At 50.1% G+C, this 13230-nt stretch overlaps 1 protein-coding gene across 7 annotated transcripts in view; it reads right to left on the reverse strand.

The window, feature by feature from the left end:
- Tnip1 (TNFAIP3 interacting protein 1) overlaps positions 1 to 13230 on the reverse strand; it is a 48349-nt gene that overhangs the window by 4801 nt on the left and 30318 nt on the right. For all 7 annotated transcript variants that reach the window (XM_055602737.1, XM_055602736.1, XM_055602734.1 and 4 more), the window contains 9 exons: positions 12624 to 12747; positions 10106 to 10198; positions 7921 to 7986; positions 7667 to 7798; positions 3901 to 4029; positions 1982 to 2113; positions 1522 to 1647; positions 1022 to 1087; positions 579 to 770 (listed from right to left, as the gene is read on the reverse strand). In XM_055602737.1, the coding sequence (XP_055458712.1) occupies positions 579 to 770; positions 1022 to 1087; positions 1522 to 1647; positions 1982 to 2113; positions 3901 to 4029; positions 7667 to 7798; positions 7921 to 7986; positions 10106 to 10198; positions 12624 to 12747 (1060 nt within the window). The remainder of the gene's footprint in view (positions 1 to 578; positions 771 to 1021; positions 1088 to 1521; positions 1648 to 1981; positions 2114 to 3900; positions 4030 to 7666; positions 7799 to 7920; positions 7987 to 10105; positions 10199 to 12623; positions 12748 to 13230) is intronic.

Here is a 13230-nt window from a genome sequence, read left to right on the forward strand (position 1 = left end):
ACGCCAATCTCTTAAGCACGGCATCTATGCCAGTGTTTAAGTGTGTATGAGGGGAGAAGCTGTACACCTCAGGAGGCGACTATATCCACACCAAGGGAAGAGCCAGGCGCACCTGAAGTGGGGCAATCATGGAGACTGCAGAGGAAGGGGCAGGTGACTATAGAAGGTAGGAGAAAGAGGAGCAAAAAGGAGAGGAGCCAAAATAAGAGGAGGAAAGGAAAGGAGGGAGAGGAGGAAGAGGGCAGGGGTAAGGGACAGAAGCATGGTGAAGGTCAGATCTGACTCAGCTGCAGGTGATGAAACTCCAGAGCAAACTTTGATATCCAGCTGGAGACTCAGTGCCAGCCCTCCCTACCAGGCCTTCTCCCCTTGACACGAATGGCGCTAGCAGACAGAGGCTGTGGAGCCCTGACCACAGGGAGAGCAGCCCAGGGCCAGGCCCGGATACCTGTCCGCAACCACCCTGTCTCCGAGAGACCTCCCGGACAGCAGTTTCTCACCTCCCCCCACCCCCGCACCTTGGCCTTCCTTTCTGTCCTACAGACAGAATCTGTAGGAAGGAGGAACATGAAACTCACCAGATGGAAGAGGCGAGAGTTGGGGAGGGGGGGCGGGTGCTCCATGGGCATAGGGGCTGGAGGGTAGCGGATTTGGGACCATTCCTTGTAGGTGTGGTGAGGTACCATGGCTGGCATGGGTGGGTAGGCATAGGGATAGGCCCCACAGAGGTGCTCGGGGTGGGGTTCCACGTGGTAGCGCTCTCCTGAGGCCTGCAAGAAAGACTCGTATTTGCCTCTGGCCTGCCACCAGTCAGTGGCACCACCTTGTTGCCCTGTAGCCAGAACCTAAGCTCTCAAAGGCAAGAGAGGCGCAGGCAGAGGTCTGGGGACCTGGTTATAGATGATGGATAATGACAGTTAACAGGGACTGCTCCGGTGGCACTTAACTGGCAGAATGCCAGCAACATTTCCCATGGGAGAGTCAAGACAGTGCGAGCTGCCTGTTCCCCCCAGCTGCTCACCTTCGCTTTCCTCTTCTGCTGTTTGGCGGCTTCTTTGGCCTTCTCCTCATCTTTGAGTGCTTTGAGCTGGAGGAAGAGGGAGAGAGGCCTGATGTATGTAAGTGGTTCAATGCCAGGTGTAGGCCTAAGATCTCACCACCCTGAGGGCAGATGGTTGAGGCCCAGGCTACCACACAAGCTTGGGAAGTCCCAGGGAGGGCACTGAGGTGCGCAGCAGAAGCTCAGTGGTTAGGGGATCCTGCTCTTCATGGGTGGCCTGAACACAGGTTAGGAGGGCTGTCGAAGCACTTCCCTGCCAGCATCTTTTCATTCTACTCTATTATTTCATTCCTCTAGGCATCAACACTGATGATGAGTCAGAGCTAGAACACCTTATCGAGTTAGACCTTGACACTGTACAAAGTTCAGAGGACAAAGGGCTGGCAGACAGACAGAGCTGGACAGAGTCCAGGAAGTCCCCAGGACTCTCTGACCCATAAGGCCCAGGGTGGTGCTCTCACCTGGGCATTCGTCAGGGTGACCTGGGCCTGCAGCTTCTCCACTTGCTTCTTTAGCTCCTCCTTCTCTTCGTTCATGCGTTCACGGTCACTCCGTTCCCTCTGGAAGTCCTCCTCAAAGATCTTCACCTGGTGGGGATGAGGGGGGGAGAGGGGGTCACGCTGCTAGAGGCTGCACTATTCTATTTGGATTCCATGCTTCTCACTGGTATGTTGGGGAAGAGCTGGGAGCACTGGAGATTGGAGTAGGGCACCTCGAGACCCAAATCCAACGTTGCCAGGATAATTCTGTGTTCCTCTAGCTCACACTCAGAACTTTTAGACAGGACATCATTTGAACAAAGGGATCATGGGCTTAAAATGAAAAGTAGAAACTGACCAGGCCCATAGAGAATGGAGAGCAGAACCAGCATGTGCAATGCTGTCTGGCTGTCTGGCTGGCCCCCAGCTCTCGGGCCCTCACCTGTTGTTTCAGCAGCTCATTCTGCGTCACCAGCTCCTGCTTCCTCAGGTGGACCCCAACCCCTTCTGGGCTCCCAAAAGCTGGAGGTGGAGATGACGGAGAGGCCTGGATGCTGAGGGCCTCCTCCAGGGCCTGGGGTCAGAGAAGAGACAGGATCAGCAGGAGGCATCCCTGGAGGTCAGGCCATCTGAAAACAGCCCATGGAGGGCTCTTTCTTACAGTACCATGAATGTAACTGTTAACCCCAGCAGCAGTGGTCCTCAACCATACCTACTCATCACCGCTGTACATGGGCCACGGCATTGACCGAAGCCTCTTCATCATGCTGTAGGATAAAGGCTAGGACCTCATCCCTGCTTTACACGTTTGAAAATCGAAGCCCAGGGACCAACTGCAACTTGGCTGAGTGTCCCGGGTTTTGTGTTTTTTTGTTTGGTTTTTTTTTTTTTTTTTTTTTTTTGGGTCAACTCGACATGAGCCAAAGTCATTTGAGAAGATGACACCTCAACTGAGAAAATGCCCCAACCACACTGGCCGATAAGCAAGCCTTCGAAGCAATTTCTTGCTTGGTGATTGATATGGGAAGGTCCATCTCACCGTGGGTAGTGGCACCCTGGGCTGGTAGTCCTGGAGTATATAATAAAGCAGGCTGAGTGAGGAGCAAGTCTGTAAGGACTATTCTTCCATGGCTCCTACTTCAGCTCCTGCCTCCGGATTCCTGCCTTGACTTCCCTCAGGGATGGACTGAGGGACATGACAGTTATTCAGTGAAATAAACCCTTTCCTCTCCCAGTTGCTTTTGGTCATGGTGATGTATCACAGCAACTGGAACTCTGACGGAGACTGCTGAGGTCGAACAGCTAATGAGTGAGCATGACGATCCCGACCCAGCATGTGCTCTTAAACCTGCATGCTAACCTGAGATCTCCACGTACAAAGACTTCTAAACAGACCTAGCTCAACAATTCACACCCTAGACCTTGAAAGCTTAGCTCTCTGAGAGGAGCTGCATCTCTCACAGCTCCTGCAGGATTCTAAGCTTCAGCAATCCATCTTGTCTCTAGTCACATGAGCCTGGACTGCAGTTTCTACTTAGTTTATTTTACCAGGCAACCCTGTAGACCAGTCACGGCCAAAGCTGGGGGGAGGGGCAGTTGGGTGGTGGTGGCACACGCCTTTAATCCCAGCACTCAAGAGGAGGCAGAGGCTGGCAGACACAGAGCAAGTTCAAGGACAGTTAGGGCTACACAGAAAAACCCTGTCTGAAAAAAAAAAAAAAAAAAAAGGACCTATGCCCTCTCACTATTTTCCTTCTTGTCTACAGAATGCTCCCATCTTCCGAGGTTCCCTTCACTGCTTTCCACCAACCCAAGTCACATGATAATTTGATAATTTACAGCTCTGACCATCTCAGGGCTAGCTATTCATTACCACCTGGACTTTAGCCCCTAGACATCAGGGACTTTCAGTGACAGGAATCTTACACTGCCTTCAAGAAATGTGTGTGTGTGTGTGTGTTTGTGTGTTGTGTGTATGGCATACACAGGACAGCCTGTTAGCAAGAGTGAGAAAAAGCTGCTGCTACCCTAGGACCACAGAATGGTGCCACCAAATAAAGATAAAAAAAGATCCAGGGACGGCTTTGCTGAGCATATGACATGCAAACTTGAGTAGGCCAGAAGGCCCTCGGAGGAGGCCGAATGTACAAAGGGCCACATGGGAGGCAGGAGTGAATCCACAAGAATGGGGCTGGGTCACTCAGGGTGTGTGGGGGCAGGGAAGACAGGAATTGTGCCTCTTGCCCTCTGACCAAGGGTCACATCTCTGATTTGGGAGTGCCAGCAGAAGGGTGGGCCCTGCAGCTGAGCTCATCTTGAGCTGCAGCCTTCCCCCATTTGGGGAGGAGTCCTAGTACCCACCTTATTGAGCCGCTGGATCTCCTTTTCCTGGTATTCTCGTTGCCGGGTGAGTGGGCTCAGCTGATCCTGCAGGTATTTGACCTTCTGGCGCAGCTCCTTGGCCTCCGATGTCAGCTGTTCCTTGTCAGTCTGCAGAGGAGAGTGCAGGCTTGGTAAACATGGACTCTGCAGGAGGCCAGGACTAACTGACCCATGCCCTGGCTCTCCCTCCCTCCCAGCAACCACCTCACAGTGCTTGTCTGCAAGAGGCTGGCATCTTTGAGAGTCTGTATGTGTTGCTCAAGGAAGAGATGCCTGGCAGAGTGGAAGGCCCTCATCTCTCTCACCAACTGGCAGAGACCCTGGGCCTCACACAGGCCCTCTTAAATAAGCTTCCTAAATACTAGGGCTGATGGGACCTTAACAAGTCACAGGGGACCTCATGAGAGCTGTGAGTCCCAAAACTGGGTGTAAACATTGTCTGTGAAATCCTCTCAGGAGAGAAGTCCCCATCTCCACCAGATTCACAAAATGAAGAATACCACAGTCTTGTAAGGACCTCAGCATGTGAGTGTAGAAGAGAACATGCTCAAAGATGTAAGTGGGACAGGAGGAGGCCCTCCAGGGACGCGTACAACGTGAAAGGTCACTACAGCTGAGGGGTGGAAGCTTGCAGGCTTCTGCACCACACAGCCACAGCTGGAATGATGAAGGGGCACCGACCCCCTCTGCTCAGTGAGAAACAAATGTGTGTGTGGTGACTTCCTGCAGAGCACATAGAAAGCTGGGGCAGAATTCAAGGTCCCCATTTCCATTCCATTTATGTCAAAGGAAGAGTTTCTCTGCTTTTTACATTCTCTTTTACTTATGCATGTGTGTGGGCATGCATGTGTGGAGGTCAGAGGACAACTTGTGAGAGTCGGTTCTCTCCTTCTACCACGTGGGTCCCAGGATCAAACTCAGACTGTTAGGCTCGGCAGCAAGTACTTTATCCACTGAGCCATCTTGCTGGCCCAAATATTCTTCTCTGACTGGGAATCAAACTGAGCTGCAGTGGTAAAAGTACCAAACGCTATTTACCAGGACAGGAAATGGATTATTTACTTTTCCACGGGCTGAGTTTCATGTATGCCAGGGAACTGTCGTGTCACTGAGCTATGGCCCCAACCACGCAGCCCTCATTTTTGTTATTTTTCTATTTTAAGATAAGGTCTTACTAAATTGCCTAGGCAAGCTTGAACTCAATCCATAGCTTGGGAGGCTCTAAGCTTTGGTGATCTTCCTGTCTCCGCCTTCCAAGAAACTGGGATTGTAGGCCTACACTGTGACTCCTAGCTAGGCAAGAGTTTAAAACAATGGTTGGGCCGAGAGTGGTGGCACACACCTTTAATCCTCACAGTCTGGAGTGGTTCTCTGAGTTTGAGCCCAGCCTGGTCTACATAGTGAGCTCCAGGCCAGCCTAGGCCACATAGCAAGACTCCTGCCTCCAAAATAAAAACAAAAACAAACAAACAAATATTTAACCAGTGGATGGCAGTACAGCACTAGGAGCAGGCACATCTATAAAAAACCTGTATTGTCAGCAAACGTATGTTTTGAAAAAAGGTCTAGGAGCTAGAGATGGTTCAAGTGGTTACAAGACTTGTTGCTCTTGAAAGGACTTGAGTTCAGTTCTTAGCACTCACAAGGTGGCTCACAAACATCTGGAACTCTAGTTCCACGGCATCTGATGCCGTCTTCTGGCCTCCATGGGACCAGGCACACATGAGGTGCACATATACACACGAAAGCAAAATACTCAATACACATAAAATAAATCTAGAAAAAAATTTTTAACTGATGTTACGGTTCTGAAGACCAGAGTCTGGGGAAGGGGTGGGGAAGTATTCCAGGAAAGGATTTAGCTCATCCATATGTGGATCAGGGGACAGACTGAGGCAGGTCAGTGCTCATCCTTCCTGCATGGCCCTCAGTCAACAGTCTACACATCAGAAGGTGAGTGGCCTCTAGTCAGAGGGGACTCAGTGCAGCCTAGGCCAGGACATATGGCTCCTGCTTAAGACTGTCGGACAAAGACTGCTCTCGACCACAGAGTTCCCATCTGCAATGCCAGGCTTAACCTGGGAGGGTCCTGCCCTCCTCCAGTGGACAGGACAGAACTGTCAGGTTCCAGGGATTGGCTTCCCTTGTAGACCTGAGTGAGCAAAGGAGACCACAAAGCCAAGGTATCTGGCTGTGAGTGCCATGCTAGTGTGCTCAGAAGAAAGTACAGTGTCTCTGCTATCCAGTCCTCTAAGGGAGGGGGTAGTCACAGACAGAGGCTACGCTGGAATAAGGCCTGGCTGTCACATGCTGATGGAAGGGCCTCTGAAATGCAATCCGTGTTGAAAATATCCGCTTTAAAGCTAGGCAAAGCAGCCCAAACGTAGCTTCATGACAGGAAAGACCATCACCCTTATCCCTAAGGGTCTAGGAGCCAGGTGGCCTTTCTTCTGTCAGTTGCTTCAGGACTCTGGAGGGCCATCACTGGCACCAGTCATGGGAGACAGAGCAGAGGCCATTTCTTTATAGAATACTGCTCCATAGCACAGCCAAGATCAGGTCCCTTCCGCTCAGTCTCTGATCAGTCCCCTTCTTTGTTGTAGAACTTAACACACTTTTACTTATGAGCCTCTAACTGGTCACTCAGCATCTCTTCTCCAGACAGGGTAGAGCAGACTGGTTTCCCCTGATTCTTTCTAGCACAGTGCCTGGAGGGGCTGGGATGACTGGATAAATGAATTCCCTCTATTTTAGGCCCCATACTACTCTGAACTCTGAACAGCACCTCGCCCCATCAAGGCCTTTCTGTTTTAGGATACAAGGCCTTTTTATATTTTATTTTGACAGTCTCATATAGCCCAGGATGGCCTCAAACTCACTATGCATTCAAGGATGGCCCTGAACTTCTGCACTTCCCTCTGCATACTCCCATGCCTGGTTTATGTAGCACAAGGGATTGAACCCAGGGCCTTTACCAACTAACTGCTAGCTCCAGCCTTGCTGCATAGGTCAGGCTGGGCTGTAACTTTCTATCCTCCTGTCTCAGCTTCCTGAGTACTGGGATTGCAGGTGTGAGCCTACCACGCTCCATCTGTATGTTTGTATATCACATACTTTTTTCTATAGTTCTTAGGATTTAAGATTTTAACTGATCAGGGGCTGGAGAAGTGGCTCAGTGGCTAAGGGCTCAGGGCTCTGGCTACTCTTTTAGAGGACACAGGGTTTGATTTCTAGGACCCACATGGTGGGCTCACAACCATCTATAACTGCAGTTCCAAGAGATCTGATGCCCTTTTCTGGCTTCTGCATGCACTCGGCACACACGGGGTACAGGGGCATAAATGCAGGCAAAACTAAACAAAACAAAAGTAAATTAAATATATATATATATATATATATATATATATTTCAGCCAGGAATGATGGTGCATGCCTGTAATCCCAGCCCTGGGGGAAGCAGAGGGAAGCGGATCACTGTGAGTTCAAGGCCAGCCAAGGCTACACAGAGAAACTCTGTCTTGAAAAAAAAAATTTTTTTTTTAATTGATCAAAAAGCTTTGCAAAATGCAAGCAAAAAAAAAAAAAAAAAGGGGGGGGGGGGGAGCAACAGTTATTCCACCTTCTCAATTTTACGAGGATAAACGCCAGAGGACACAAAGCGCTTGACTGCGACCCTGGCTCACTGAGCCCAGGAACTCTGAGAGGGAGCCTGGAACCTCAGAGACTTGTGGCCTGATCACACTTGCCTCTTCCATCTCGATCTTGGATTTGGCCAGGAGGAGCTTCCGGTCAAAGTCACGCTGCTTCTGCTCGCGCTCGGCCTCCAGCTCAGTCACCTGTTTCTGCAGGTCCACCAGCTTCTGGCGAAGCTCTGTGATCTGGGGGAAGGCAGAGAGGGCGTGTGAGGGTGGGAGGGCAGCACGCACCAGCTGTCCTGCCACCATGCCCACCTCAGCCCTCCTCCTCGAGCCATGCTCGGCTCATCTCCCAGGAACTCCACCTTCTGCTCATACTGCTGCTTCATGGACCGGAAATGCTGGTCCCACTGCTTGTTCACTTCCAGCAGCTGTGGGCAGGCAGGTACTGCGGTTAGAAATACACGGAAGGACTACCAGATACCCACCTCATGGCCCAGCTTCCCAGGTGCCCAGAGCACGTGCAGCTCAATATCTAGGCATTGCCTCAATCTCCCACTGGTCAAGAGCTCCCTGCTGCCCCACCTTTACCCCAGGTGCATTTCACCCTTGCTAGGAAAGCAATAGGGAACACTGAGGCCTGGAAACTGTGAGACGCAAACACGATTCTTCAGAGGGCAATCTGAAAAAGGTGTGACAACCTCAGGTTTTCACTGTCTTTAACACAAATTATTCCACTCTGAAAAGTTTAACCAGTGGAAATATTAAAACCAAGGGCTGAGGTGTGTCTCTACAGGAGAGCACTTGCCAAGCCTGCACAAGGCCCTCGGTTCAATCCTTGGTATAAGAAGAGAAAAACACTTTAGCCAAGTGTGCAAACATCCTTAAAAACTAATCAGCCAGACATGGTGGCCACACCCTTATCCCAGCACTCAGGAGGATCTCTGTGAGTTCGAGGCTACCCTATTTACACAGGCTACCCTATTTATACAGCGAGTTCTAGAACAGCCAAGGCTACATTGGGGACCCTGTCTCAAACCAAAACCAAAACTAAAATAAAATGAAACTCTCCTTCCGTGTATGTGTGTCCAAAGGTCAGCTTAGCGTAGGACATGGGTTAAATCACATCATACACAGATAATGCACAGCCATTAGGAAAATAAGACACTTAATACATTCTCTCAGCTTTAAGATAATGCTAATTATAAGGCATACTCTTGACAGAGCAATTACCCAATCAGCTCCATATCATTAAGTAAATAAAATGAGGGATGATGGGAGAAGATACTTCGATTTCAGACATACTACCAATGACAAAAGTACTAAAAAAAACAAAAAGGAACTGGCTTATGCTGTAGATCTGAACAGATATGCTGAGATAATTTTAAAAGAAAAAATTAATTTGAAAAGTAGTATGTGTCATTTTATTTTTCTGCATTAAAACAAAACAAAACAAAAACAAAAACCCTGAATACAGGGTTTGTACATTAGCTACTTAGAAGGCTGAAGAAAGAGGACTTTGAGGTGCATTCAAGGTGAATTCAAGGTGAGCAGAGGCAACTCCGTGAGGTCCCAACTTCAGTTCCTATTATCACAAAAAGCTAAAACAAAAATAACCCCAAGGGAATGCAGCGAGCTGATGTCAGCTGCAGCTATCTCTAGGGAGATCCTTGATTTATTTTATAATGGGCATTCTTCAGTTCTGAGATACGAGTAAAATACATCTAGACTATGTGTGTCAGCAAGCTTTCAGATGTGTGTGAAGGAAGAGAGGCAGCAAAGAAGAGGTTAGGGAGGGAAGAAAGAGGTTAGGCAGCAAAGAAGAGGTTAGAAGAGGTTTGAGAAGGAGCCTAGAGAGGAGGGACAAGGACAGGCTACTGCCCTGGGCTGGAGATGGGGAGGGGCTCGTGAGACACAGAGTGCTGCTACCAAGGGCATAGGCACACTCCATCTCCCTGTTTCTCCCACCCAGCAGCTACCAGAGTAAGTGTCACAGCCATGACCTCCTCCTTCTGGAAGCCCATGGGGAACTTTCCCCTTTGCTGATGTGTTTCCTTCACTGATGGACTCCCGACACCGCAGCCCTGTCTCCAATGCTGATACTGGCCTGACCTGCCACAGCTTTACCCCGCTATCCCGTTTACCTAAACCTTCCTACGCTCCCCTTTTGAGTTATGTGCACACACGTGTGCAGGTTTGTGCACGTGTGTGGGGGCACTCCTGGAGGCCAGAACAGGAGGTAGATCTCAGGAGCTGGAGTACAGGCAGTTGTGAGCCTACCACAAGAATCCTGGGAACTGAACCCAGGGTCCTCTGAAAAAGCAGCATGCACTATTACTACTGAGCCATCTTTCCAGCTCCCAAAGCTCCCCAAACAATTCAGTGATCTGTCTGGTCGATCGAGAGAGGACTGAGACATCTCCCATGGGTAGATGGTCCAATGGTTTCCTCAATAACTCTCCAAGATGACCTGGAATCAGTGGGAACCAGGGAGCCAGGTAGGGCCTTCATCCCTCTGGTGCTCACTGACTACCCTGTGCAGCCACCTACCTCCATGCGTTGCTGTTCCAGCATCTTCACCTTCTTCTCAGATGCGCCCAATACCACCCCCATCTCGGGGACTTTATCTGCCATCACACTGGCCTGAGAAGAAACAAAGAGAGACTTCACCAGAGTCTCGGATAAAACTTCACTCCCCAGACTGCTGCCCTTCTTGGACCGCAGCCCCCTTCTCCAATCTCCCTGCTCCCTTCACCCAGCAGCCACCTGAAGTGTCACAGCCATGACCTCCTCTTCCTGGAAGCCCATGAGGAACTTTCCCCTTTCCATGGCTGCCAGCCTCACCATCCCTTCCCCAGCTCTGTCCAGAGCCATCTTCCCCACATCAGCTCTAGCTCTGGGGCACTGCCAGGCAACCCCACAACAACTCCAAACCCCCTCACCTGGAGAGTGTGACTGCTGTGTTTTTAAGAGTTATTAGGAGCCAATGAGATGGCTTAGTGAGTGAACTTGACTGTCACTAAGCCTGATGAGCTGAGTTCAATCTCCAGAACCTACATGGTGGAAGGAGAGAACTTTCTGTCCTCTGACCTCCATACATGCAACCCTAACACAAAATAAACAAATGTAAGGAGGTTGGCAGATACACTAGTCCAGATGCATGTGCTAAGAGCCCAGCACTGTGCAGACGTGTGCACGTGGCATGCCAGTTCTGAGATTCTTTCCAAATTCTGCAACCACAGTATAATTGAAACCCAAACCCATTCTGCAAAACAACTGGCTGACTCAAAAGCACCAAAGTCATAAAAACAAGGACAGCTGAGCAATGTCACCAACATGAGAAGACTAAGGAGCTGTGACAACTGAATGCCATTTGGGATCCTAGATTCAGTTCTGGAGCAAAGAAAGAACAGGAATGGAAGATGCGTGGAATCCGGATAGTGTTGCAGCACCAATGTTAATTCCTACTTTGGTAACTGAACCAGAGTTAAGTTACGTAAGACGGCTGGTGAGGTAGTTGGTAGGTCCGTAAGCTGGCCAAGGAAGCCAGAGGAAAGGAGTATGGGAACAGAACTCAACACTATTACCTCAAAATAAAATGTTTGGGAAGTAAACAACTACCAGTGTTGCGGGGACAACCACAGAAGAAGGCTGGGAGTGCAAAGGCAGTGACTGTCACCAAGGCCCTAGTGCATGATCAAGACACAGAAGCTGGTCTGCAAGGGTCCTGTCAGAGTCTACCTCTTGAGTTCAATCTGTCCAGTAGTCATGCTGTCTGTACTCTCACATTTTCTATTCCCTACCATAGACTGGGCAGAGGCTGGAAGCAGAGCTCATGGGCCTCTAGTGCCCCCTACAGGCTATTTCCTAAAAGCACACCATGGCACCTGGAGAGGAAAAGGTGTTATCTGATAGGGTAGCCTCTGAAAAAGAGCGAAGATGCCTGTCCCAGGAAGCCCACTGTTAAAAGCAACAGCTAAAGGCTAGGTAAGGTGGCATGTATTTTTAATCCCAGCAAAGGCAGAAGGATCTCTGTGAGCGGGAGGCCAGCCGGATCTACATCGTGAGTTCCAGATCAACCATGGCTATACAGTAAGGCCATGCTTAAAAAATAATAAAAAAATAAAACGGGGCCACAGAGGCAGAGGTGAGAAGGCTTTGTTGTTTAGCTGGCCACCCCCACATCTGCTTGAGAGGTGAAGGACTCCTGCTGGGGTTGCACGTGGAAGAGACAGCCTTTCCGGCAGAAGAGCTCAAATGAGCTCACGGCTTTGCAAGTCCCAGGTAAAGTATATTACTATGCAGTGATGGGGAGAGAGTGACAGAGGTTAATTACTGCATTACATAGAATAAAGCTGGCATTAGGGCTTATGCTGCAACTGACTACAATTCACTTGAGGGGAAGAGGGGGGAAAAGTATGTTCTGTTAAAGACTGGGTGAGAGGAGACTGGGGGTGCTGAAAATGAAGCAAGGCACATCTGGAACTTCGCTGTGTGGCAAGCCTGGGTCTGGAGGTGGGAGGTGAGGGCCAGTGCTGTGGCATCCCCAGATCACAGTCTTCCTCTCCATGCAGAGGCTCCAAGTTGCAGTCTCACAAGATTAACACAATCCCCATAGATCCCCCTGCTGTGACACCTCCGTTCTGCCACATAATGCCTTGAGATGCTAAACTGACTCTTGGGAGTCACCATCACAACACAAAATGCATCAAGGTGTTAGAACCTATAATGAGTCAAACACTGAACCCCAGCTTCCAAGAGCAGCAGTTGGACAGTCTGAGCCAGCAAGTAAGAGAAGCAGCCAGTGGAGTCCACAGAACCACGTGACTGCCAATAATTCTGAGCATGTGTCTCAGGGAATGGGACACTCCACGCGGGGTGAAGGCAGAAAAACCAAGATGTGGTCATATCGAAGAGGCAGACACTGCACAGGAAACATGGTCTATCAACTAGACCCTTCTGCAGCTGGAACTGTGTGTGGGAGGAGATAAGCTCACTCTCACTGAGGATCGGAGCAGATCCTGGGTCTGAGAAGCCTGGGATACTAGGAGAACTTCCTGCCACGCACCTGCTGCTGTTCGGCCATGCCCTTCTTGCCAGCACCCTCTGTTTTGGGGGAGCTGGGCTGCCCACAGAGGCCCTCTTTGCAGCTGCTGTTCATCAACAGTTTCTTGAGCTCCATGTTTTCCTCCCTGGATAAGGGACAAGTGGAGAAGTCACAATGTCAGCCCTGGGATAAGAAGCCTGCGAAGCCAAGGACGTACTGTCATGGGCACTGTAGCAGTGTCCTGGGGAGTGCGACGAGACCAGAAGGGCATCTGTGAGCTACCCAGCGCGTATACACACATCATGAGAATCCTTAACTGCAGTTTCCGCATGTGTAGGCTGTCAACGTACATGGCACCTTCAGGTCTATGTTGTTCTCGTAAGAAAGCTCTGCCCTTCTGGTTAGAGTTGAGTGTCCTGGCTCAGCTGAAGCAGGAAGGACCTGTGTGCTGCTAGGAAGTCCCGAGCACTCACTGGCATCTCTGTGCCACACTCCCTCTTTACTACAGAAACAATAGGCTCCTGGCTCGGAGCCAGTGTTGGCACAACCATCCTCACACCTGTCAGTGACTCAACTCTACTGCATGTGCTTGCAGGGTTATCTGCTGTTGCACACAGGTGTCGCTCCA

This window comes from Psammomys obesus, unplaced genomic scaffold, assembly GCF_907164565.1.
Source record: "Psammomys obesus unplaced genomic scaffold, mPsaObe1.curated_primary_1811, whole genome shotgun sequence".
NCBI lineage: Eukaryota > Metazoa > Chordata > Mammalia > Rodentia > Muridae > Psammomys > Psammomys obesus.